This window comes from Falco punctatus (assembly GCF_963210335.1).
Source record: "Falco punctatus genome assembly, chromosome: 8".
In the NCBI taxonomy this organism is placed as follows: Eukaryota; Metazoa; Chordata; class Aves; order Falconiformes; family Falconidae; genus Falco; species Falco punctatus.
Genome location: NC_137588.1, coordinates 55,681,617 through 55,703,787, shown reverse-complemented (window position 1 = coordinate 55,703,787; position 22,171 = coordinate 55,681,617). Strand labels below are relative to the sequence as shown.

Here is a 22,171-nt window from a genome sequence, read left to right as displayed (position 1 = left end):
TACTAGAGGTCTGACCACCTCGTGTTGGCCTCGTTTCAAGTATTTATCCATTTGCTGTAATTGCACAACAAGTGTAAGCAGCGTAACAGCATTAAAACAACAGTGTAAACAGCATAACGGCACTAGCTACCAGCACAGGACCCCACTTGCAGTTATTTGTATTTATGACAGAAAACCAGCTACAGCCACGACACCATCCTGAAACCCGCTCCTGCATCCTACATGACACCAACCTACCGAGGCAGCCTAGCTCTTTGCAGGAGATTTTCTCTTATCTTATCCTTTTAAAAGGCAGCCAAGACTCAGGCATTAAGCTTCTGTGGCACCTTGAGAGTTACTCACCTGGGAAGCAGCAAAGCGCAAAAGAGAGAAGCACAAAGGGACCCGCTGTGGCCATGGTGGGTGGAAATGTTTCTAGAGCCTCCTGGCTGCCCGCTCCCGCTCTGCTCGTGAGACGGTCTCTCCAAGGCTGACTGCAAATATATACAAATGCAATGTCTAAACTGCTCAACTGTAACATAAAACAACCAGCAGAATCTGTCACCAGCACAATAAGGCTGGTAATATTTATTGAGGTCTTGACTTTCAGGTAATGGTCTGCATCTGCTAGGCGATTGATTTTGGCTGGACACCTGGTTAATAGCTTGAGACAAGTTTCACATGTTCTCAGTGGTCAAAACCAAACAAACAGCCTTTTAGACAAAAGAAACCTCTTTAGGATTCTGGTAGAAATGTAAGGAGCACAAAATATTGAGGGGAGTAAACAGCGGGTCCTTCATTTGTCTCTGCAGAGTGACATCTCCCATCAGGGAGCAGCTTAGGCAGAGCATGCAGTACTACCCTCTTTGCAGATCAGGCTAAGGGTCTGCTTTCCTTTGGGCTTTTGGGTGGGTTTTTTCCACATCCCCAGGGAGCAGCTTAGGCAAAGCATGCAGTATCACCCTTTTTGCAGGTCAGGCTAAGGGCTTCTGCTTTCCTTTGGGGTTTTGGGTGATTTTTTTCCATATTCCCAGATATTCACTATTAGGTATGAACACAGGTTAGGTGCGGCTTTGCCGTCAACAGAACTGGTTAAGCTTTGTCAGGTGAGTCTGGCAGGACTGTGTCTAACCTGTGAAGCTAATGGTATCCAGCACTGGTTCGATAAAAGAAAGGGCTTCTTGGCAGTTTCACTGCCTGGGTATAGAAGAGCTCTGTAGAAGGCTTGAAAGCAGGTTAAATTCTGTCAAATGCCACTAAGAAACATCACTTGAGCCTTATCGTCAGGAAGCATGCACTTACAGACCTAGTCACAGTTAAACACACTGACCAATTCAGTGTCCTGTCAAGCCATCTTGAGAACAAAAGACACCAAAGGTTTGGGAACCTTTGTACATAGCACCACTGTGCTTGACAGTACAGTAAGTCCTTTCCCCCTACAGATATTTCAGAAAACGCTGCTTAAAATATAAAGTCTGTCCCAATTTTCCTGTCTTGCACCTCCAGCTTTTGAGCCACCTCCAAATTGCTCCTTCGTAGGAGGAGGTCTGGACCTCTGCTATGTTAGTAGGTGTGATTTTGCAGGAGTGGGTTCTGCCTTTAAACTAAGTTTCTCACCGCGATCCCTTTCACAGGTCGGAAATGACAAGCATACCTGGGTTTTTTTGGTCTTGGGAGATAAGCCTTGCGCTTAGGGGAGACTTCAGCACTGTGGGAGCTGCAGAGCAGAAGATGCTTTACAGGTGCTCCTTGGAACACACAAGGCATCACCCATTGACCAAATGAAGTTCAGCTGAAATCATTGACAGTTAGTCCAAGCAATTGTGCTGATGTTTGTTGGTCTAAGGGGTATACTTTGATCCTTAAAAGGATAAATTGCATAGTGCATGGAATCAGCTATCCCGGGCAACGGCGTGTTATGAAAACTGCAGCAGGGCTGTGTGGATATACACATCACATTTTTACCTAAAAGAGATGGGTTTCTTCACAGGGAAAAGCATTAAAATAATTATGCTGCTGGGTTTTTTTCTATAAATTGCAGGGAGCATGCATGAAAATTGTAGACAGGCTTGGCACATCTTCAAGATCTATTGCCCTAACATGCCTTTGGATGGCATCTCTGGAAGCCAAATACTTTTCCCTGAGCGCGCACAGGAGCACACTGAGGCTGCTGCCACATGCCACACTTGGTGCCTTCATTGGTTCATCTGTACAGTCTCTGCACAGTCGGAGGGAGGTACCTCTTTCTGGGTCAAATATGACTTTGCCACCACCTTCTCCAGCCAGGCAGTGAGACCTGTACATTGTTCTCGCCAGCCTTCCCAGCCCCGACCTGGCAGCTCTTGACAGGCTGCCTCCTGCCCGGTGCCTGCACGCTGCTCCAGGCTGCTCCCTGCTCTGGACGGTGCCGTCCTCTAGGCAGGACCAACCTCTCCTCTGACAGGTGGAGAGCACCTTCATGCCGAGGGCTGGTGTGTGTTGCCTGTATACACCAGAGTAAAATTTTCCGCTGCAGCTGCTGGGCTCAGCACTGGGTCTGGCCCTTACTGGCCCCCAGCTACCCAGATTTCCTCCAACCATCACAACGCCCATCTGGGGTTCAGCAGATCCATTCCTTTCACCTACAGACACCCTAGGGATACTGAAGTCTGTGACAGTTAAGTGCTCACTGGGGAACAGCAGTGTCCCCCGAGCTGCTCAGGCACCCCTCTGGGCAAGTCACAAAAACGATACCCAGAAATCATCAGGTTTCAGGCTCCTGCACAGTCTCTGGCCAGCCAGCATCCACAGCCTCCCCACCCAGGCTTACAGCTCCAGGTTATTGCGCCTCTGATAACAGCATGGAAAAATCCCACAGCTGGCTAAGCTCATGCTGTAGGACGGGTTGCTGAGCTCTTCGCTACTCCTGGAAGAACAGTTAGAAAGAGGATTTATTTGGCCTGCAATCCTGCCACTGATCTCATGCTGTAATCCAATTCATTACGGTCTTCTAATTCTCAAAGTCGGATGCAGCATATGGCTAATGACGGTTTGGCTCAAGGAAAACCCTCCCGTGCGCAAAGCCAGCATGAGGGCAGAGATCTGCAAAGTAGCAAAGGCAGTGCCGCGTTTGGAGGTACCCCATGTTATGGTCCTGAGTACTAGAGGGTCTGCAGGCTGGCACCAGGGCGGATTTGGCCACTATACACCATCCTCTCTTACTTACCCAAGGAAATTCTTGTTTTATGTTTCCCACTACAGTTTTTGTCAGTATTGATTTCATATTCTCTGGAAGAATCAAAACTGATTCTCTTAGTGGACATGTTACTTCTCAGTGCAAGTGATACACTGATAAATTAATGACAAATTATTTAATACACTTCTCCAAACTTTCCTGGGTTTCCTCACATTATTTAAACAACAAATAGCTGTTGTAAAAGTGGGAAATAACAATAATTAGTTGTAGCTGTTTCATGAAATTGCCGCTAATCACTCCAAAATGCCTGCTAAATACAATTCAGACTGCAGTTTCCATCTTTGTCTTTCTCTTGGCCGCGGTGTGGCCGGTAACTCCTTGTACTGAGCCATGTGCCTGCAGAAACGGATACAGAGCAAACGGAAGACTTGCCTCTCACCCTAGTGCCTGAAGGCCCCATTTGAAGTAAGCAATAAAGCAAACAAAATCACTAATATGATTAAAACATATCAATATAAAAACATCCATGTGTTTATGAACTTATTAAATAGAGCTTGATTCAGGTAATGCTGGTGAATGTTTCCCTGAGATAATAAGATCAGATGCAGAACTTTGTACCCTGGAGGTGAAGGCTAACGTGGTTTCACATTACTTATGCAATGAATTACAGATACTTGGCCCTGCTGCAAGGACAGATGTTGACACACAGGAATGAATCCAGCAGCAGCCACCAGGCAGGTCAGGGGCTGGAGCACAGGGCAATTCGGGGTAAGCCAAAGGTGCTGGGCTTTGCTTCTTCAGCCTGGAGAAGAGATGGCTGGGGGGGTCACGTTACTATCTGCAGCTCCCTGGTGGGGTGATAGAGAAGGCAGAGCCAGAGTCTTCTCAGAGCTGCATAGAAAAAGGATTAAATTCCGACCAAATATGAGGAATTATTCTTCTCCATGAGAGTGGTCAGCAGTGGCAGGGGAACCAGAGAGGCCATGCATGCTCTTCCTCAGCGATATTGAAAATTCTGCAGAGCAAGGAAAGCCTTGAGCACCGTGAGCTGACTTTGGCCTTGCTTTGGGCAGGGGTTGGGCTAGAAAACTCTAGAGCGCTCTTCCAACCTGAATTATTTTATGTATATGGTACATACATCATGCTCTCCGCTACAGAGATATTTTTTTATATGAAGAAATGCAATACTACTCCATGACCCAGGAAAGAAGCCTCAGTTTTCTTATGACCTTTGCTAAAGGGCCACATGTAAGTGGTACAAAGAGCTCCCAGCACATTTTTACAGGGGATGACCAGTAACTTGTAGAACAAAAAGAGTAGATTGTAATCATTACAAATAAAAAATAAACCAAACCACACTGAACTATTCAAATTGGAGAATGTTTCTCTCAGTGATTTCTCTGTCTCTTCACTTCTGCAACAGCCCAGGCCCCCTACCATCATAACACTTCCCCAGAAGAGCTTCAGCATTCAAACCTACAGCAAAGTTATCTGTACCACAGAAAATCAGCTGCCAAAAGAGCAGCCACATCACTGCTGTGCTGCAGTCTGGACCAGGCACGGGTCTCAGCAGCATCAGCTCTGAGGACATACCTTCACTTCTCCCCTCACCAGCTCGTGCTGTGCTCCAGCTCTAGGCACTTTCTGGATGATGAGGATGTCAGATCGGGGCTCCACTGCACAGGGCAAGAGTTACTCATGTGAAAGCAGGAAAATGCTAGAAGGAGCAGCAGAAAAAGGAGGCACTAAATGGTAGAACATGTGGCTGGACGATGGCCCAGGTTATTGCTCTTTGAAGTGAGCATACTGCAGGGAAGGTGGTTTGGAGGTAATGCAGGAGATGTCATCCTGCAGCTGGTCAGAGAAATCATTGGTTTAATCAGTTTTCCTGACACTTCAGTGATCTCAGCTGTGCATCACTGAACGCTCATTTCATCTTTGCCACAGCCCAAGCAGGAGCAATAAGGAGGTGGCTGTGGGGAAGTAGCAGCTGACCTGGGACTGACACTGTTCATGGATGCCTGGCAGGAGAAAGTCAATCTGGCAACCTCACTGCTAAGGCTGGGAAAGTCTCCTTCAGGAGCTGGGGTCAGGAGAAAATCTTCCAAAGGTAGGAAAAAAAAATAAAATTCAATAGGTTCTTATCTGCAAGGAGACTTTATGTATAACTCAATGCACAGTTAAAGTAGAATGAATAAGCGTGTTCTGCCATGAAAGCAAATTACTTTGAGGTTATATAAACCAGGGGAATAGTTGAACATATCACCGAAAGACAGCAGATAAGGCATTTTCAAGCTACCAGTCATCTAGCAGCATGCACATCATCAGAGTAACACACAGCAGGGGGATCGTGGCTCTGTCCCTTGGATTTCAGACAGCTGCGCAAACCACCAAAGGGCATCGTTGGCAAGCGAGGCTTATAGGCAGAAGTAAGATATTTTAATTGACTAACTAGCAGGGCTGGAAAAAGTAATTCAGTATGGTTGGGATGAGCAATTGCTGCATGCTACTGAGCAGCAAGAAGGAACACAAAGGCTTCAAGGAAGATCGCCTGATCCCTGGACAGCTGCATTCAAGAGCTTGTTTACAGAGGGTTAAGCGGCCCAGATACAACTACAGTACAAAGGTTATGGCGAAGCTGGCTGCAGAGACAGGTTACAATCTCCCTTGAAATACAGGGAACATCTCTTCACAGTCAGCTGCCAAGCCTCATTAATTTATCATAGGAACATGCCTTCGGTGCTCGCTCCCCTCAGTTCTGTTGCATAAGATTGACAGACATGTCTACAGATCACAAAGTGTTCCTGACAAAAGGGTAATTAACCTTCAGTGGTTACATCTCCCTCCTCTTGGTAAGTAACACACCAAGCTTGTGCGTTTGGGGGAGGACTGGCTGTAAATGAGTTATATTTGCCTTTTATGCTCTTGATCAGAACTCAGGAGGACTGGAATAACTGGAATGATTTTTCTGAGCTCTGTCTGGAGTAGTAGGTAACCGAGGAAGAATTTCCTTGAGTAAATGGCCAAAGCTTTGGACTCAGGGTTTTCAGACCAGCCCCAGGGCTGTGAATGAGATCCCCATCAGCCTTTAGCTCCACAGCCCTTTGGGCCAGGATCCGGGATCTGCTTCATGCAAGCTCAGGGCATGGTGAGCTCAGGTTCTACAAAACTTGAAGGAGCTAGAGATGCAGAAGTTTATACACAGATAATGACACGTATGAGAGAGGAATTATTCTAAAGTGTTTTTTAAGTTAGGTAAACATTTCGAGAGTGTGTCACCCTGCACAAACCCTGTATGGGAGGAAGCAACCAGGAGTGCAAAGCAGCTTTTCATGGAGGTGCCAGTCCATTGCTGCCACGGTAAGCTGGAGGCTTCGCTCCCCTATTAACTGCCCCAAGAAACAGCAATGTCTCACATCCCCAGGTAAAGTTTTCTTTCCGTGTGAAACCATGGGACAAGGCAATGCAGAACAGGAGCAAGCAGAGCATCAAACAAAAACACACTCCCAGATCTCCACTTACCAGCCTACAAACTCACAAAAATTCATGTGAGAAATGTTTGGAAAAGACAAACTAAGGTGGTTGCTCTCATTTATGGGAAGAAAACCAGGAGCCTCTGGGATTTGGGATGAATGACGGTTTGCTTTTTAAGAAAGAGCTTGTAAATAAAGCAGCAAAAAGGGATTTTTCTTTCTGAAGGATAGGGTGAAATGGGCTAAGAACGAAAATCCACTGCTCTCCCTAGTGGGAGAGAAAGGGAGAATAGAGACAGTGCACATCAGGGTGCTATAACTCGAACACTTGTCTAGAATAGGAGGAACTGGATGGAAAGAGTTTCTATAGCTGAGGGACTGTTGGCATCATAACAACTGAACACTTCTTCCTCCACTATTAACCTCAAAAAAAAATAAATTTATTCTGCAAAGTTCAGCTTTAATGAGACCACTGGCTGATTCTTTGCAGCTGGACATGGGTGAAGCATCGTTGGTGCTGACAGAAAGGAGCATGCTGCTTTTATTTCTATTTCTATTTCTGTTTTACTATTTCACAGACACTGAGGTAGATAGCAGGACTTACCATCTCTAAACGATTGCACTAGCAAAGTAATGCAGGTATTTACTTAATATGTTAGTACTTGCATGACAGCTGCTATGCTGTACATGATCATATGGCCCCTACATCCCCTGGCTTGGGCACTGTGCCCCATTTGCAACCGGACAAAAAATTCCTGTCTCAGAGGAGCTGAACGCACCGATATCTGCAGAGGTTTTGTGTGTCTCCTTTTCTGGTCTTGAAATAGGTTATGCTGTGCTTTCCTGACGCTGTCAGTGAAGGTTGTTTGTGCACGCTGGCATAGCAAAGAAATATTTCTGCTACTTGTCTCGTATTTTACATCTTTTTGCCATCTTTCTCTTCATACATTTGAATGCAGCCTGTGGAGAATAGCAATATTAGAAAGCTAGCGTTAAATCACTGCCAAATAAAATGTCAACAGAAGGTATTATGCATCACTTACGTCCAATCGTACGCTGCCTGCTCAGCATCCGGCTGACATTATTTGGGATGCTGCCACAGGGAGCAATGGGAGTTCAGGCTGCTTTGGAGTTCGCCTTCCTTCGTAGTCACTGGGATGACTGCTGTTCCTGAGTCCCTGGGTATCCCATGTTCTCTGCAGGGAAAGTCTGCCATTCGAGGCTCAGCGTGACCATTTTCCCAAAGGGGTATGGATGCTGGGAATGTAAACAAAACTCCCAAATTATGCAAGTGGGGGACAGTTCATCTGAGTTAACCACCAACAGTGAAGAGGTTTTACTGTCTCTGGCTCTTATAATCCTATCAGTCAACAAACCTATGCCATCTAAATGTGCTGCATCATTTGGATTTCCACTCTAGCTATTTTCTTCAGCTATTTTCTTTTCTCTGCTAAATCTTCATGATTTCCCCATAGCATAAACAGCAAGTGAAGAGGGAGAAAAGCAGGATAAATTGGAAAAGCACAGGGAGAGGCCAGGGGCTAGGGGACTGTCACTCAGAAAGCATGTTCTCTCCATTGGGCTGACACGTTATAGGCACGGATCCCACATTCACTGGTGTAAGTGAAACCATCTGTGCCACAGATCCGCTCCCGCGCTTGGACCGGCCATCCTCAGCGATGCCACTGGGGCATGTGCTACAGCTTTAAAGGGAAGAGAGAAAAAGAGTCTAAAGCAATAGATTTCCAAACATTCCTTGTTCTTCAGGGGGGCTTGAATGAAATTAAGGTTTTACTTCTATAAATAAAAGAGAGGCGGGAAGCGATACACTGTGTGAACGTTTTTTGTCTGCAGATTTACCGTATGTTTAAACTTACGGGGCCGCACCTTAGCCGGTGAAAATCCATGAAAATCCAAAACGCTCCTTGTCTGAGTGGATGCCTACAGCTGGAGGCAGGCTCTGTTCCGCTGCTGCTCCCTGCTTTTGTCATATCTACTGGTTGATCAGCAGAAAGCAGGCAACCAGAGCCCAGAGCGTGGCAAGGAACCAAATAAAATTGTATCAAACATTAAATTACAACAAGAGAATGAACCTGTCTGAGTGTGAACATATTGATGGATGGAACGAGTAGGTACCAGAATGATATTCCTTTAAATCTAGAGGCCTGGGGATTTTTTTTTAGTTCCCAGTATTTTCTTTGCTAACGGCTGGTTAAATAGACCTGACTGATACAATGAGTTTGTGTAATTATTTCTATATTTCTTTTCTTTTTTGAGAAACGTATAGTTATAAAAGTGGTTAAAAATAATTTAAATATTCTCCTGAAAAAAGAACAGTTTTGAAAATCAGCAGGGTGAGCCTTGTCACTCTCAAGCACCCCTCAAGAGAGTGACAGAGTGTCTAGGCCCATCCACAAGCTTCTCTAGTAAATGCAGCATATGAAAAAATAAAAAAGCTAAAACAAGGCAAATTATCAGCAGACATAATTTTGAAAGGTATAGATTTTTTGGTAAAGTGCTTGAATGAAGTTTAGTGACAGACACCATTGTGCGGTTTGGCTTTTTTCAGTTCACAGATGGGTAAATGCTGATAAATGTTGAAAAAGAATCTTTTCGGCTTACTATGAAAAGACTGTGTATTGTTTTGTAAATCCCACTTTACAATCAGGTTTTAAATGATTCCACCTCATTCTTCCTCCTCTTTGTGTTATAAGAAAAATGACTGTAGACTCAGAAAACATTGATAAGTCTATAAAGATAAGTTAGACAAACAAGGAAGGAGAGAGGACATTTATATTTTTAAGATACTGCGCCTGAAATATGTACTGGTGCATTTACAGGTCATGAATCCTGAGGCTGAACTGTCATCAGTGTGAAATACATCAAAGTCCGTCAGCCCTTGGCGCGGCTCGGCAGCTCAGTCCCTGCTCTCCCAAGCCGGAGGGTTGCAGGGTGCCTGCAAAGCAGCTTGCAGAGCTGGACCAGCTGTGTTTTCAGCAGTAAATTTTAGATGCCTGATGCTGCAGTCATAGCAGGCACTAGAAAGTCAGTTTTTTCTTCACCGTATCCTTGACCGAGGGTATGAGGCTGCACATGCAGCTACTTCTGTTCATGGCAAGAGTGCAAAAATAAGGGTGCACCGAAACAGGACTAAATCCATGCTTGCATCTGATCCTTTTAGTGCCGCTTCCCAAGTTAAAAAACAGGCTTTCCTAGCATGACAGTTGAACGGTTTTTGAGACTAAAGCGACCACTTCGAAGCTGCTCAGGCTTTTGCCCAAGGTGGGTAAGAAAGCCAGCCTCAGGACTGTGCAACGTTATGCACCTGAGAAGCCAGGGAGCAGCAGGCTGAGCAGCACCAAAGCATCTGTCACCCTCACGCTGGAGACTTACTGAATTTGCAGCCTGGCAAGCACTGAGCTCACAAGACGATCTCTTGGTGTTCTCCAGTAATCTCTGTCTATCCAGCCATTCCCCTATCTAAGGGCAAGCAGGCATGCAGCTCAGTCAACCATACCTTAAAACCACCTTTCAAGTCTCTTTAAACCTGGTATCATTCTACCTCTTCTCTAAGACACAAAACTTCAATGCTTCCTCTTGAATGTGCTCACCTTTGCCTGACCATTGCTTCCTCAGAATAGAATCATGTAAGTTGGAAAAGACCATTATGACCAAGTCCAGCCGTTAACCCAGCACTGCTAAGTCCAGCGCTAAACCATGTCTCTAAGTGCCACGTCTACACGTCCTTTAAATACCTCCAGAGATGGTGACTCAGCCACTTCCCCGAGCAGCCTGTTCCAGTGTTTGACAACCTTTTTGGTGAATAAATTTTTCCTAATATCCAATCTAAACCTCCCCTGGCACAACTTGAGGCCGTTTCCAACACAAAGCAGAGAGAAATCATCTAACACACACTCAGTAGTAACCCTGGAACAGCTGAAAAACAACTCTGAGGCACAGAAAACAGCTCTGTCCCTGGGAAGAAGGCTGTCCTACTTTTATAGCGTTATATTGCTATCACAAAACACTCCCCGAGCCTGGGGGATACTTAAACTCCAATGTCAGGCTTTTCCCATTTTCTGGCCCAGTTTTAGTGATTTATTCCATTATATACTTTTACATGAAACCTACTGGCAAATACTGCATGGAAACCTCTGTCTAACGACCACTTTGGCTTCTTCCCTGGATTCCTCTGAGCTAATCTCAACTTTGTGCCTCCTTGAGTTCATGTTTGCCTTTGGTGTCATCAGAGAACGAGCTCCACAGCAGCAGCTTTGGCACAGTTGTGCCCAGCTAATGCCGTTCAGTTGGATCTTGACAGCTTTACTGCAAAGGCTTGCAAAAGCCGAGGTCAGAACTAAGTCCAAGTGAAAGTCTGCCAAAGTCCACAAAAAAAATAAAATTATTCAGGTCTTATCCCTGAGGATAACCAAGTCACACTTAACAGTAAAGCAGCATGTTCTGTTAAAACACCTGAACAGAAAATGGCAAAAAGGTTATATAAACCAAAGGAACGTTTACATTAGGACACAGACCCAAGAAAATTACAATATGCCATTGTTAGTTACAAATCGTCTTGAAAAGTACATGCCAGCCATGGACACTAATGGCACAGAGGTACTACGGCCTCATTCCCTGATACAATACCCACAGTGTCTCCAAGTCAGGAACATTTGCCTTCAGCCTATTCTTCTAGCCCGACAATTCAAAGAGTGACTTTCCAAACCAATCCAAACAATTGTGTTTTTCTCTGGTAAACTACAATGGGACACTGAGCTAGGGAGGCACTAGCTGTAGTCCAGAAGAAATCTTTTAACCCTGAAATATTGGACTAGCAATAGCTTTGGTGACCGGGAGCTAGGGGTAGTGGCTGTACCTATGATGTCAACCGACGAAGGGCAGCTCCTAGGTCCCCCTACCTCCCTGCCATCCATATGGACACCAAAGTGACAGCAACTCTATCACTAGGTCCTGAGGTTTTTGGCCTCAAAAAAAGCAGGCAAAACAAGGCTACCAGGCAGAACCACTTTCATACGACTTGTTATATGTTCAGTCAAAACTGATCACAAGTGAACCTCTGCATACTTTTCCTTCCCAAACAGCTTTAGAAGGCAGGCAGCCTGCAGTGATGTACCAGGGCTGCTCCACACCCCAGGGGTCATTTCTGCCCACCAGACCCAGAGATATTCTGTTGCCTTAATAAATCAAGATATTGCATGAGTGGACAGACACATCTGTTGTCTGTGACCCTGAAGGGAGCTTCACATTCTCCTCCTGTGGATTGTATCCTATAAACTTGAAAACAGGACAGATTCAGTGGAGACAGGCTGGGATCACCTTTCCTGACAGCATCTGCTGCCTTTTTCATGGGACAGGCTGCACAGGCAGTGGGAACCAGGACAGGGGGCACCTCTTGGCTAGGCATCAGTTTCCCTTTCTAGCCCATGGCAAGGAAGTGCCCTTGAGAACAAACCACCACCCACAACCTAGATGCTGCCTGTGGAGTAGGTAGACCATGTTCTTGCACTGGCTATAAGGATAGAGTCCATGATCTGGTCATACGGAGATACTAAAGGTGAGGTGGGACTAATACTGACAAGGAGACTCTGAGGAGTAAGGACGTGCCTGGGAGTTTCAAGGGGAGGTAAGCCCTCAGAGCAGCAATGGCAGTGACACGTGGCAGGAAAAGATTTACCCACATTGTCTGGTAGAGCAGAATATCAATAGAAAAATACATATGCACCACTAGAAGTACTGTGTCAGAGAGGAGAAGGGGCAAAAGGGATGAGACATGGCATTAAGACAGAGAAATGTTGCCGAGTGAGTTTATTGAACAAGTGTTTCAGGAGCTAAGGAAATGAGACAAACTGAAGGAAAGTTGCTGGGGAAGATCAGCCCCTGAGAAATCACATGCAAGGGAGCTTGTCTTCCCAGGCTGGACTCCAGCACAGACTTAGCATTCAGTCAGACTCAGGAGGTCGAGAGTCCTACTGCTTTTCCTGGTGAGAAAAGGAAAGAGAAGTATTAGACACAGAGCACATTCAGAGCTGAAGCCCTATTCCTCATTTCACTGTCCCAAGTGTTGACTCAGTGTTGACTCAAGATAAAGAACAGTCTCAAAAGCCCAAATACTCCCTTTCATTACTGTAATGAAAGGAAAGATGAAAGGTTTTGCACATTTGATATAACACAGTTGGTTTAGTGCAGTACTTTCCACATACCCTCACGAGCTTGTGGGACAGATTGCACACTGGTGAAAATGAGTAAAATATCTCTGACATTAACAAACAAGAGGCCGTGGACAGATCACGGAAATGGGCCCTTTGCATTTTCCCTTAAAATGCAAAAAAACCATCTACTTGTACAAGTCGTGGTGCACCAGGAATGTCTAGTATATGCCCATAAGCAGTTAGTCAAAAAGACATTATGAAAACAGCTCGGCATTCATATTGGTACAGGAATTGGTCATGAAAGGAAGGGGGTTACTCTTGTACGTACAGGTAGGCATTGCAGAAAGTACATCTGTTGCTGTATGTTTTGCCATCGGAGCCACAGTGGGGCATATATTCCAAGGAGCATATAGGAGAGACTTCTTGGAATTCCTTGCAAATCTCCTGCACACAAGAAAATAGACATGAGTTTCTCTGCCTGAGAGCAAACCGTGTCCCCCGAGCACAAGGAATGACACCCCACTGAGAAATGAAACTCTTTGTAACATCATGATAAGGAAATCAAGGTTTCCTCCTGACAGAAGATGTGATCTTGTACTGTTTCTGCTCACTGCCATGTCTTTTCCTGCCTGTTACAGGGCAATGAGATGGATGTTGGCTGTTTTATGGATGAGTGTGAAATTGCCAAGGGTTCTGCTCAGGTCTGCACACCACCGGTTCCCCAGTTGTAACCCAGAGCAGAGGACAGTCCCCCATGAGTGTAACAGACACTGGACCTCACTTTTTGTTCCCATCCTTTCCCACTCACTTTTGAAACCTGCTCTTCACAGCGTCCATTCTTTCTTTTGCCAAGCTTGGTCCGATACTCCCTGGAGGAAGGAGAGACCGTAGTTAGCCGCAACCCTCCCCATTACAACCACAGTGCAAGAGCAAACCTTGCTCCCACGTAGTGCACAGATTTTCAGACAAACGAGCTCAGCATTGCCCGCACAGCACTAACAAGAACATGCCCTTATGGACCAGGCACATGTCTTTTGGAATAACACTCTCGCCAGTTGATGCCTCCCCATTTTGTGGGGTTCTGGGGTTGAATGCCCATGTCAAACAGCAACCAGGGCAAGCAAGAAAGCTTGGAAAGACAGACAGGACCTATACAGTACAGGCTTTCAGAGACCGCCCTTGCACATTACTTGACACTCATGGATCCAACCACCACCACTGCAAATCCCCCAGGGAGAAGGACAAGTACTTACAGGTTGTGGGCACACAGGGTACACTCGCTGGCGTAAGTGACACCATCGGTACCACAGACGGGATTGTAGATCATTGTGCAGGCCATCAGCTGTTTGCCGTCCTCCAGCGTGGAGACTGGGTACTGGCTGCAGTTGAGCTAGGGAACAAAGATGACAAAAGCTCTGGCACAGGCTCTGCTCTGTGCAAGGGCACCCGGGCACACACACATACACTTACGCCTCTACCTGTTAGGATCTGCCATAGGACAAATTATGGTTATATATTAACTCATTCTTCATGGGAAACTAGCAATTTCCTTTCATAGCCTTATGTTAGAGAAGTCTGAATCAAGGCTTGAAGGCAGACATTACTCATTCAGCCTTGTATTCATCATGATGCCCCTATACCTTGCAGAACCTACCAGGATATTACAAAACACAGCTTAAAAATAATCTGCAAATCAAAATGGCGTGATTTATGCACTTCTTGCAAGAGGGCCAACTGTGACCAAGGTGTTTTTCATGGCCCACAAGAATGGAGGGGAGATGTGCTGACAGGTCTTTTGTTGCAAAGGGACGGTTCGGAGTGTTGAAATCTGCCAGTAGGACTGACAGCAGTTGAAGCTGATTTACACCAGTTGAAGAACTGGTCTTGCGTTTGAGCACTCCCAGTTTCTCCACCGTGGTGAGCTCTTCCTCCCTGATTTATGTATCTCACCCGGTCTGAGCACAGAGCGTACTCAGGAAACAAAGGAATGACATTTCGTAGTTTGTTTGTATAGAAACAAAATATCTGACTCGGGATGTTGACTCTTTCAAACACATGCTAATGAGATGGCTTTGTTCTTCTATTCCCCGGTGAGTGTAAATAGTTTAGAGCTGGCCAAATACAGTTAATCTGGTATTTTTACAAGATTCATTGTTGGTATACATTAGATTACATTGCATTTACAAAAAGAACAGAGAGGGGTTTGAACCCCCTCATTAGGGGAGGGATTCATTAAGTATCAGCATTCAAAACACAGGCAATTTTCTAAGCCTTGCAGAACATCCTTTTTGTAAAATGCAAGTGTCCAGAAGGCAGCGGGTACCCTGGTTCTTCTGCATCCCCTTCCCATGTTGCCAAAACAGACTGCTAAGTTTCTGCGGCAGCTATGACAGACTGCTGTGGGAAAGGGATTTCTGCTTGTAAAGCCTTGAATCATTTATGTCACCTGTCTCATAACTCATTCCTCTCCTGTCCTCTCCTCTTTCTTTTCCTGACTGCATCCAGAAAGTGCCCAATATTCCCGCTGCTGGGAGGATGATACTCAGCCTCAGAAGGAAGGACTACACAAGGCATGACCCTTGGTGGAGGTTACACCACCAAAAGCGCTTATTCAATTATGCGGTCAGCTCAAGCCTTTATTTTGCTTTAGGTTTCACTTACTTGGGAAACTTCTTCTATGCACTTTCCATCATGCTTCTTGGCAACGCTGGTTCCGCGTTCGCTGGAAAAGAAAGCAGAGTTTAAAAATGCTCAACAAGTAACTGGTGAGCTCTCAAGGGGTGACCTCCAGGGCTTACATGTTATGGGCACAGAGCGCACAGTCGTTGCTGTAGGTGACCCCATCTGTCCCACAGATCTCACGCAGGATGAAGGGGCAGGCTGTGATAGCTTCACTGGTTTGGGTATCGCTCAGGTAGGCACTGCAGTCAACCTAGGGGGATAAAATAACAGTGCTGGGTCAGTTGCTGGGAGGTGGCAGAGTGCCTCATCTGCAGTCTGCCCACCCTGATCCTCCAGATTTTAAAGGCTTCTGCCAAGCAGAAAATCAGAGGGGTTTTTAGGTTTAATCTCCTGTTAGAAATTAGTCGAGTAATTGTAGTTGGATTTGGTATTGTCTGCTAACAGAGGAAAGAAAGGAACAACTGGCCAAAAGGATTATTCTCCTAGGGTAGTACATATGCAAGTTTTAAAACAAGCCTTTAACCCAAGGAGTCTGATTTAAAGTGTTCGACATTAAGTCCAGCTTGTCATAGTTAACTAAATCTGAGATTTTGTTTCAGCTTTTTCTTAACAGCAGCAAGAACTGTTTCACCAGCTCCTTTTGCAAAAATATTTACAATATATAAAATCTAACAGTTTCAGTATTTGAGGATATATAGGCATGCACCTATTAGAAGTCAGCCTACACTAACATCACTGACACTTCACTGTCATTTTGCATAGCCTCCCCAGTGCAGCGTCTCTTATTATCCATATTTCCCACATGGTCCAAGAGCAAATTAAAGCAAAGACAGCATTTTAACAATGTGTCTTTACTATAGAAAATAGATTGCAGTCCCTCGGGATGCATGAAATTATTTTTGGTGCTTTAGAGCTGCTTTGCATAAGCAGAATAAATGTGTTGAGGTATTATCAGCACATATTGTTACTGTGGAGGATAATAAAGCTATTCCTGTATGCATACCTGACGGCAGATTTTTCCTGGCTGACCAGAGCACAGGGATTTTTTTACCTGCCTGTCTAGCGCAATGGAAATCCTAGCACTGAATGGATATACAGACATCTAACACAGTCTTCTGTCTTCCTCTCCTGCTGTGCTAAAATAGGCTGCATGGCTCTTGGGCTGCCTCTGATGATTTCTGTTCAGAGATCTGCAGTACTGGGACATTTTGCCTCTGAAGTCCCAGCCTGTTCCCATTTTTTCTTGCCCTCACGTACAGCACATTGGCTGCAGCCGCTGTGAGCAGCTAGGGAGAATGACAGCACCAGCACGAACCCTGTACATCACCCCTCTCCATGCATCCAGGAGCCCAGCAGGTGCCCTGAACTCAGCCAGGGTCTTCCTGGAGAATGGAGAGAGCAGGAGATAGCACTTATTTTATAGCTGGTTATACTTACAGGAGTACTTTCTTCCTTGCATCTTCCCTCATGGCTTTTCTCAACATGTGTCCCATGTTTTCTGAAAGAGAGAGGCTGGCATTAGGGTGCTCACTGGCTAAGCCCTGTGACACCCAGGTGCCACCGAAAGCAAATCAAACTCATAGCAAATATATATGGTAAGGGAGACATCTGATTGCCTAAAGAACCAGCTTCTCCCGGTCATTAGCAAGTGTAATCCTAAGCAGTAGTGAAACTATCAGGTCTCCTCACTGTGTGCTATGCAACAGCCCCGTCTGCTCTTTCCTCTGCCCAAATACCACAGCCCTCGTGGTGTGCTCTGACTGAGAGCTGGCTCTCCCACAGTTCCCCCGAGGAGCACAGACAGAGCATCAGGGAACAAAATCGAGGTGATAGGGGCTCGAGGAGGTTGAAAGAGAAAAAGACATACCTACATCTTGGCATCAAAAGAAAAGCCATCTGGAGCACTAACTATGGCTAGTCACTCCAAAAGAGAGTCCTACGTACAGTACTTACAGGTTATGGGCACAGATGCTACATTCGTTGTCGTAAGTAAATCCATCTGTACCGCAGACTGGGAGCAGGATCCTTGGACAGGGCATGTAGGATTTGCCACCCTTCATAATTTGTGATGGGTATTGACTGCAATCAATCTACAAAAAGCAGGAGTGTCAAACCTGGGGAAGTCCTTGTTCTGTAAGAAAAACCCCAGCGTAACCTTCTGCCATGTCTTTTACACTGGGATGCTGAGACAACACTGGTGCTACGACTCGGTTCTCTCAAAACCAGGGTGAGTCAGTTCTGCATGATTCCTCTCGTGCACAGAGGGAACTGCACAGCACTGCATCGTTTGTGAGATGCCAAATCACTAGGGTAAGTAGCTTGGTCAATGCCAAATGCAAGTACGTCAGAAAAGCAAAATAAAAGAGAAAAACATAGTCCCTTCTTCATTCTGCAGTATAGCTATAAACAAAACACCAAAATAGGGAAGGAATTTAGACTTCGCTGACAATGCATTTGAAGAGCATCCTCAAAGGAAGATCTAAGCCCAGACTGACTGACTTCCACTGCATGTGTTGGCATGCCCTAGACACCAGCTCTGGGACTTCTTGGCTGATAGACTCAGATCAAAATTTCTGGAGTGCTCCATACACCAGAATATATCCCCGCCCCAAGGGTTGGTGTAGGTGGGAATTTGTAATGAAAACTCTGTGCCTAGCTCCATGCAGCCCATCTGCCAGGACTGTGCAGGCAAGGAGGGCCCAGAGGACACCCGCCTCAGGACAGATGGGATTTGTAGGCATCCTCAACACAAGGGACTGACCAGACTTAATAGATGTGGAGAAAGCCAGGCTTCAGGCCAGCTCACTTTCAAAGTAGATGTAGCCTCAGGGAACCTTTCAATTGATGCAGCTAAAGAGGAGAAATATGCTTTATGTTGAACACTTACCTTGGAAGTCTCCTGTTTGCATTTTCCATTGTGTTTTTTGCTAACATGGGTCCTGTGTTCTCTGGAAGAGGGAAACAATAAAGGTGAGGAACTAAATGCTTGACTTTTGGTCACAGTCACGTGCAAAATGAAGCAAACCATGGCTTCAGACTCTGGAAGAGTCTATCAGAATAGCTACATTACTTCACTCATTAACAAGTTCATCACATCTCATGATAACATGCAATTTAAAGTAATATTCTTAATTATTCCTTCCTCTGCTCAGTCACTGCCTAGCCCACAGACTACTCCAAGGAGCTGTCATCTGACTTTTCAATGTTTCCTCTCATAAGCACAAAGAAGGTATCAGAAGGAAACTCGAGGTAAATCCAAAACCAACCCAGTTTCTAAGGGACTTGAAGAAATAGGCATAAGCAGAAATGCAGAAGGATGGTTCTGAGGACTGCAAAGCATTGCTGGTTACTTAGGAGGAGTGCTCTACGTATGGGACTTACCCGTTGTGGGCACAGATCCCACATTCATTATCATATGTAACGCCATCTGTGCCACAAACAGGATTCAGGTCCCTTGGACAGGATACTAATACTTTGCCATCTTTAGTGGTTGTTGTTTGGTACTTATTGCAGTCAAACTGTCAAATAAGAAGAATTAGCTTTAGTGGAGCCCTTGCTATGAAAGAAAAGTTGATGCAAAACTTTTCTGTACCATTCTGTATCCCAGCCTCCACTGTTTCTGCAAGAGGACAAAGCCCTGATACACTGAAGTTAAATCTTCAATCAGAAATGAACTTTCTGAATATTATCCTACTTCTCTAGGAGTCAAAAAAAAGGACTGTCTTGGAGAAGGGGTCCTTGAGGCAGAAGAACATATACAAAAATTCTGGGCCCATTCTCAATAAAAAAAAAAAAAAGTCTTCAATTTAGTGGGAAACATTTTTCATCAGCTGGAAATCTGACTAATACTGTGCTGGTTTGTGCTGGTTTTCTCCCCACTTCTCCAGCTCTGTGATTACTTATTACTTAGATACCCTGCAGTTAAGCACTGAGTTTGAAAGCATAGAGGAAAAAATTATTATCTATCAGCTGGAGAATGGACTTTCTACATCCCAGAATTTTGGTGCTGAAATATAGAAGCTTCTTTTCCTGAAGCACCAGACTGTTGGCCTCATACAAATATACAATAAACTGTTCTCTATGAATATGTATGCTTAGTGCTCTCATGAGTCTCACTGTCTGTGAAAGCACCAGCATGGGAGTTTGGAATCCCTGTTGCAAAGGGTGGAAACGCTTGTGACCTCCAAACAGAAAACTGCCAACTTGCACAGCATGTTGGCAAGTAAAATCTTGGGCGTCCCCTTCCCCGGGTACAAAAAACCAGCTCAGGACGTAAGGAAGTGGGCTCTGCAGCACTGACTCACTGCAGCTTCTCATTTCATACCCATCTCTTGCCTCCTTCATCGGCTTGCTGTGGTATGCATGGGGTGACCCACTCTTTGGAGCAGGGAGGGTGCAAAACCCACCCTCACTGTGCAGGAAAGCAAAGCGTGGACGGGGACCCTCATCAGCTTTGCCATATGGTCCTCTTGCAGTTCCCTAGGGAAATCTGTGGGGTTCTCAGGGTTCTATGAACAGCCTTAAGAAGTGGAATTTTGACTTCTATTGCACTTACAGTCTCCTTGCATTCTCCATCATGCATTTTGCTAACGTTGGTGTGATGTTCTCTGCAAGAAAGAAACGCTTTGGTTAGGAAGCCTTGAGAATAACTTTTCCTGTTACGCTCTAGGCACTGCGGGGAGAAAGCAAGGTTCCACCCTGGTGGGACACCACGGCTGCTTGACTTGTCTGAATGCACCCTGCAGATGGTAGCAGCAAACACAGGGTATTTCTGTATCACATGGTAATCAAGTGTGGGGAGTAATTAGGTGTTACAAGTAACACTTTGATTTGTTTGTGACTCTGCTCTGGGTTGTCCTCTGGTTCTTTTGTGATTCCCCTGGTGAGCACAGACAGAAAGCAGGGAAGAAAACTCAGATCGGCTGGACAATTACAAGCACCCTTAAGAATTACAAGATACCTGCCTTAAGAAGGACTAGTGTTATTATAGAAATGTTTCTGAGAACCTGAACTATTGTTAATGATCCAGAAGAATGTTCTATGCACAAGACTTACGCATTATAGGCACAGATCCCACATTCATTGTCGTAAGTTAAGCTATCTGAGCCACAGACTGGTTTCAGTATCCTTGGGCATGCTACCAGGACGTGATCACCTACTACAGTTGATCGGTATGTAGTGCAATCAACCTGTGAAAATAGAGGAATAGAGAAAAAAAACCCTGATATTTTCAATATAAAGACCTAACGCTCCTATGCAGTCTGCTTACTCTCCCTCAGCCTTTGGGAACAAATTCAGCATCAAACTAACTCCACTATCAAAAGCAGAAGCCAAAGTCGGTTCTGTGGGAACTGTCTTCTGCTGAAAAAAAATAGCACAGCAAGAAGGACTGTGATTTGAGTTTTGTGAGGTCCTTCATAAGGTCCTGCTGGAGCTACCTAGGTGGTGAGATCCAGCCTTCAGCCAACACAACATTCTCATTTTATTCCCAATTAAAGAGGCTAGAAGTCTGAAGTAGAAAGGCACAAAGACATGGTATCAGCCCATAAAAATTCTCTCAACTTTGGTTATCATCAGATTTCAATTCCTTTTGGGCTGCGCAGACCACCTGTGCACATTCTGTTTTCTGCTCGTGTGGTGCTTGAACCGTCCCCTTTTACAGCCAGCTGAAGTCTTCCACGGACTTTGCCTTACCGCAATAGGTTTCGGCTTGCATTCGCCATCATGTGCCTTCTCCACACTGGCCCTGTGTTGCCTAGAAGAGAGCAGACCCACGTCAGGGATCGCAGACAACAGCATCGCCTCAAGGCCAGTGGTGTCAGCACCCAGCTAACTCGTATGCTCCTCCGCCCCGTCCATCCTTGGGGATGAAGCTGCCACCCTTACCTTGAACCCCTTGCCCTGAGGCTTCTGCCAGGTTTCCAGCCATACTCACTTGTTGTGGAAGCAGATCCCACAGTCATTGCTGTACGTGACGCCATCAGTGCCACAGACTGGCTTTAAGTTCCTTGGGCAAGCTATCAAGGTCGTCCCATCCTTGCTGATGCTGGAATATTGGCTGCAATCAACCTGCAAAATCAGCACAAAATCAGCCCCAGCATCGGCTCCTCCTGGAAAGAAACCCCCCAGCAGCCTCCCAGCACCGCAGCCACAGTGCCTGCAGCTTCTGCCGGGAGGTTAATGTGAAGTGTTATTCTGAATCTGCTCAGGCAGACAGGAGTGAATCTTCCCTACAGAAGTTTCTGATTACATTTTCCTGCCAGGGTCCGGGGGAGGCATGGCACAGAGGAAGCATTGCTGTGGGTGAGATGCTGCCTAATGAAGGCAACCGGTAATTGGGAGCCCGGCTGTACACCAGAGCCCCTCAGCTCAACGTGTGCTCGTTTCAAATCATGCTGCAGTCTCCGGTGAGTTACAGGAGCCTCGTAACTGCGTGGGAAGAACCTGCAGACAAATCCGTCACACAGACCCTGCTGTTTTCCTCTCTGTGACATAGGTATGGGAAAACCTGTGCAAGGAATATAGTCCTGTGTGTCTTACTGTGTAGACAAAATTATCAAAATCACAGTCTTTGATGCTTTTGAGCATATCGTCTTAAAACATTATTCCTCAGGAGGAGGTAACCGACAGCCTTTTGCTTGGAGTAACTAAATTGTGTCTAAGAGTTAATATAATAGGACTGTATAATTACT

At 45.5% G+C, this 22,171-nt stretch overlaps 1 protein-coding gene across 1 annotated transcript in view; it reads right to left on the bottom strand.

The window, feature by feature from the left end:
• Positions 1-22,171, bottom strand: part of LOC308068360 (ovoinhibitor-like) — a 43,248-nt gene that overhangs the window by 12,977 nt on the left and 8,100 nt on the right. The window contains exons 4-17 of the mRNA XM_080398805.1: positions 21,415-21,548; positions 21,174-21,234; positions 20,535-20,668; positions 20,035-20,086; positions 18,861-18,997; positions 18,367-18,427; positions 17,433-17,569; positions 16,917-16,977; positions 15,596-15,729; positions 15,459-15,519; positions 14,051-14,187; positions 13,606-13,666; positions 13,126-13,241; positions 343-473 (exon numbers count right to left, since the gene is read on the bottom strand). Coding sequence (XP_080254931.1) covers positions 343-473; positions 13,126-13,241; positions 13,606-13,666; positions 14,051-14,187; positions 15,459-15,519; positions 15,596-15,729; positions 16,917-16,977; positions 17,433-17,569; positions 18,367-18,427; positions 18,861-18,997; positions 20,035-20,086; positions 20,535-20,668; positions 21,174-21,234; positions 21,415-21,548 — 1,417 coding nt within the window. The remainder of the gene's footprint in view (positions 1-342; positions 474-13,125; positions 13,242-13,605; positions 13,667-14,050; positions 14,188-15,458; positions 15,520-15,595; positions 15,730-16,916; positions 16,978-17,432; positions 17,570-18,366; positions 18,428-18,860; positions 18,998-20,034; positions 20,087-20,534; positions 20,669-21,173; positions 21,235-21,414; positions 21,549-22,171) is intronic.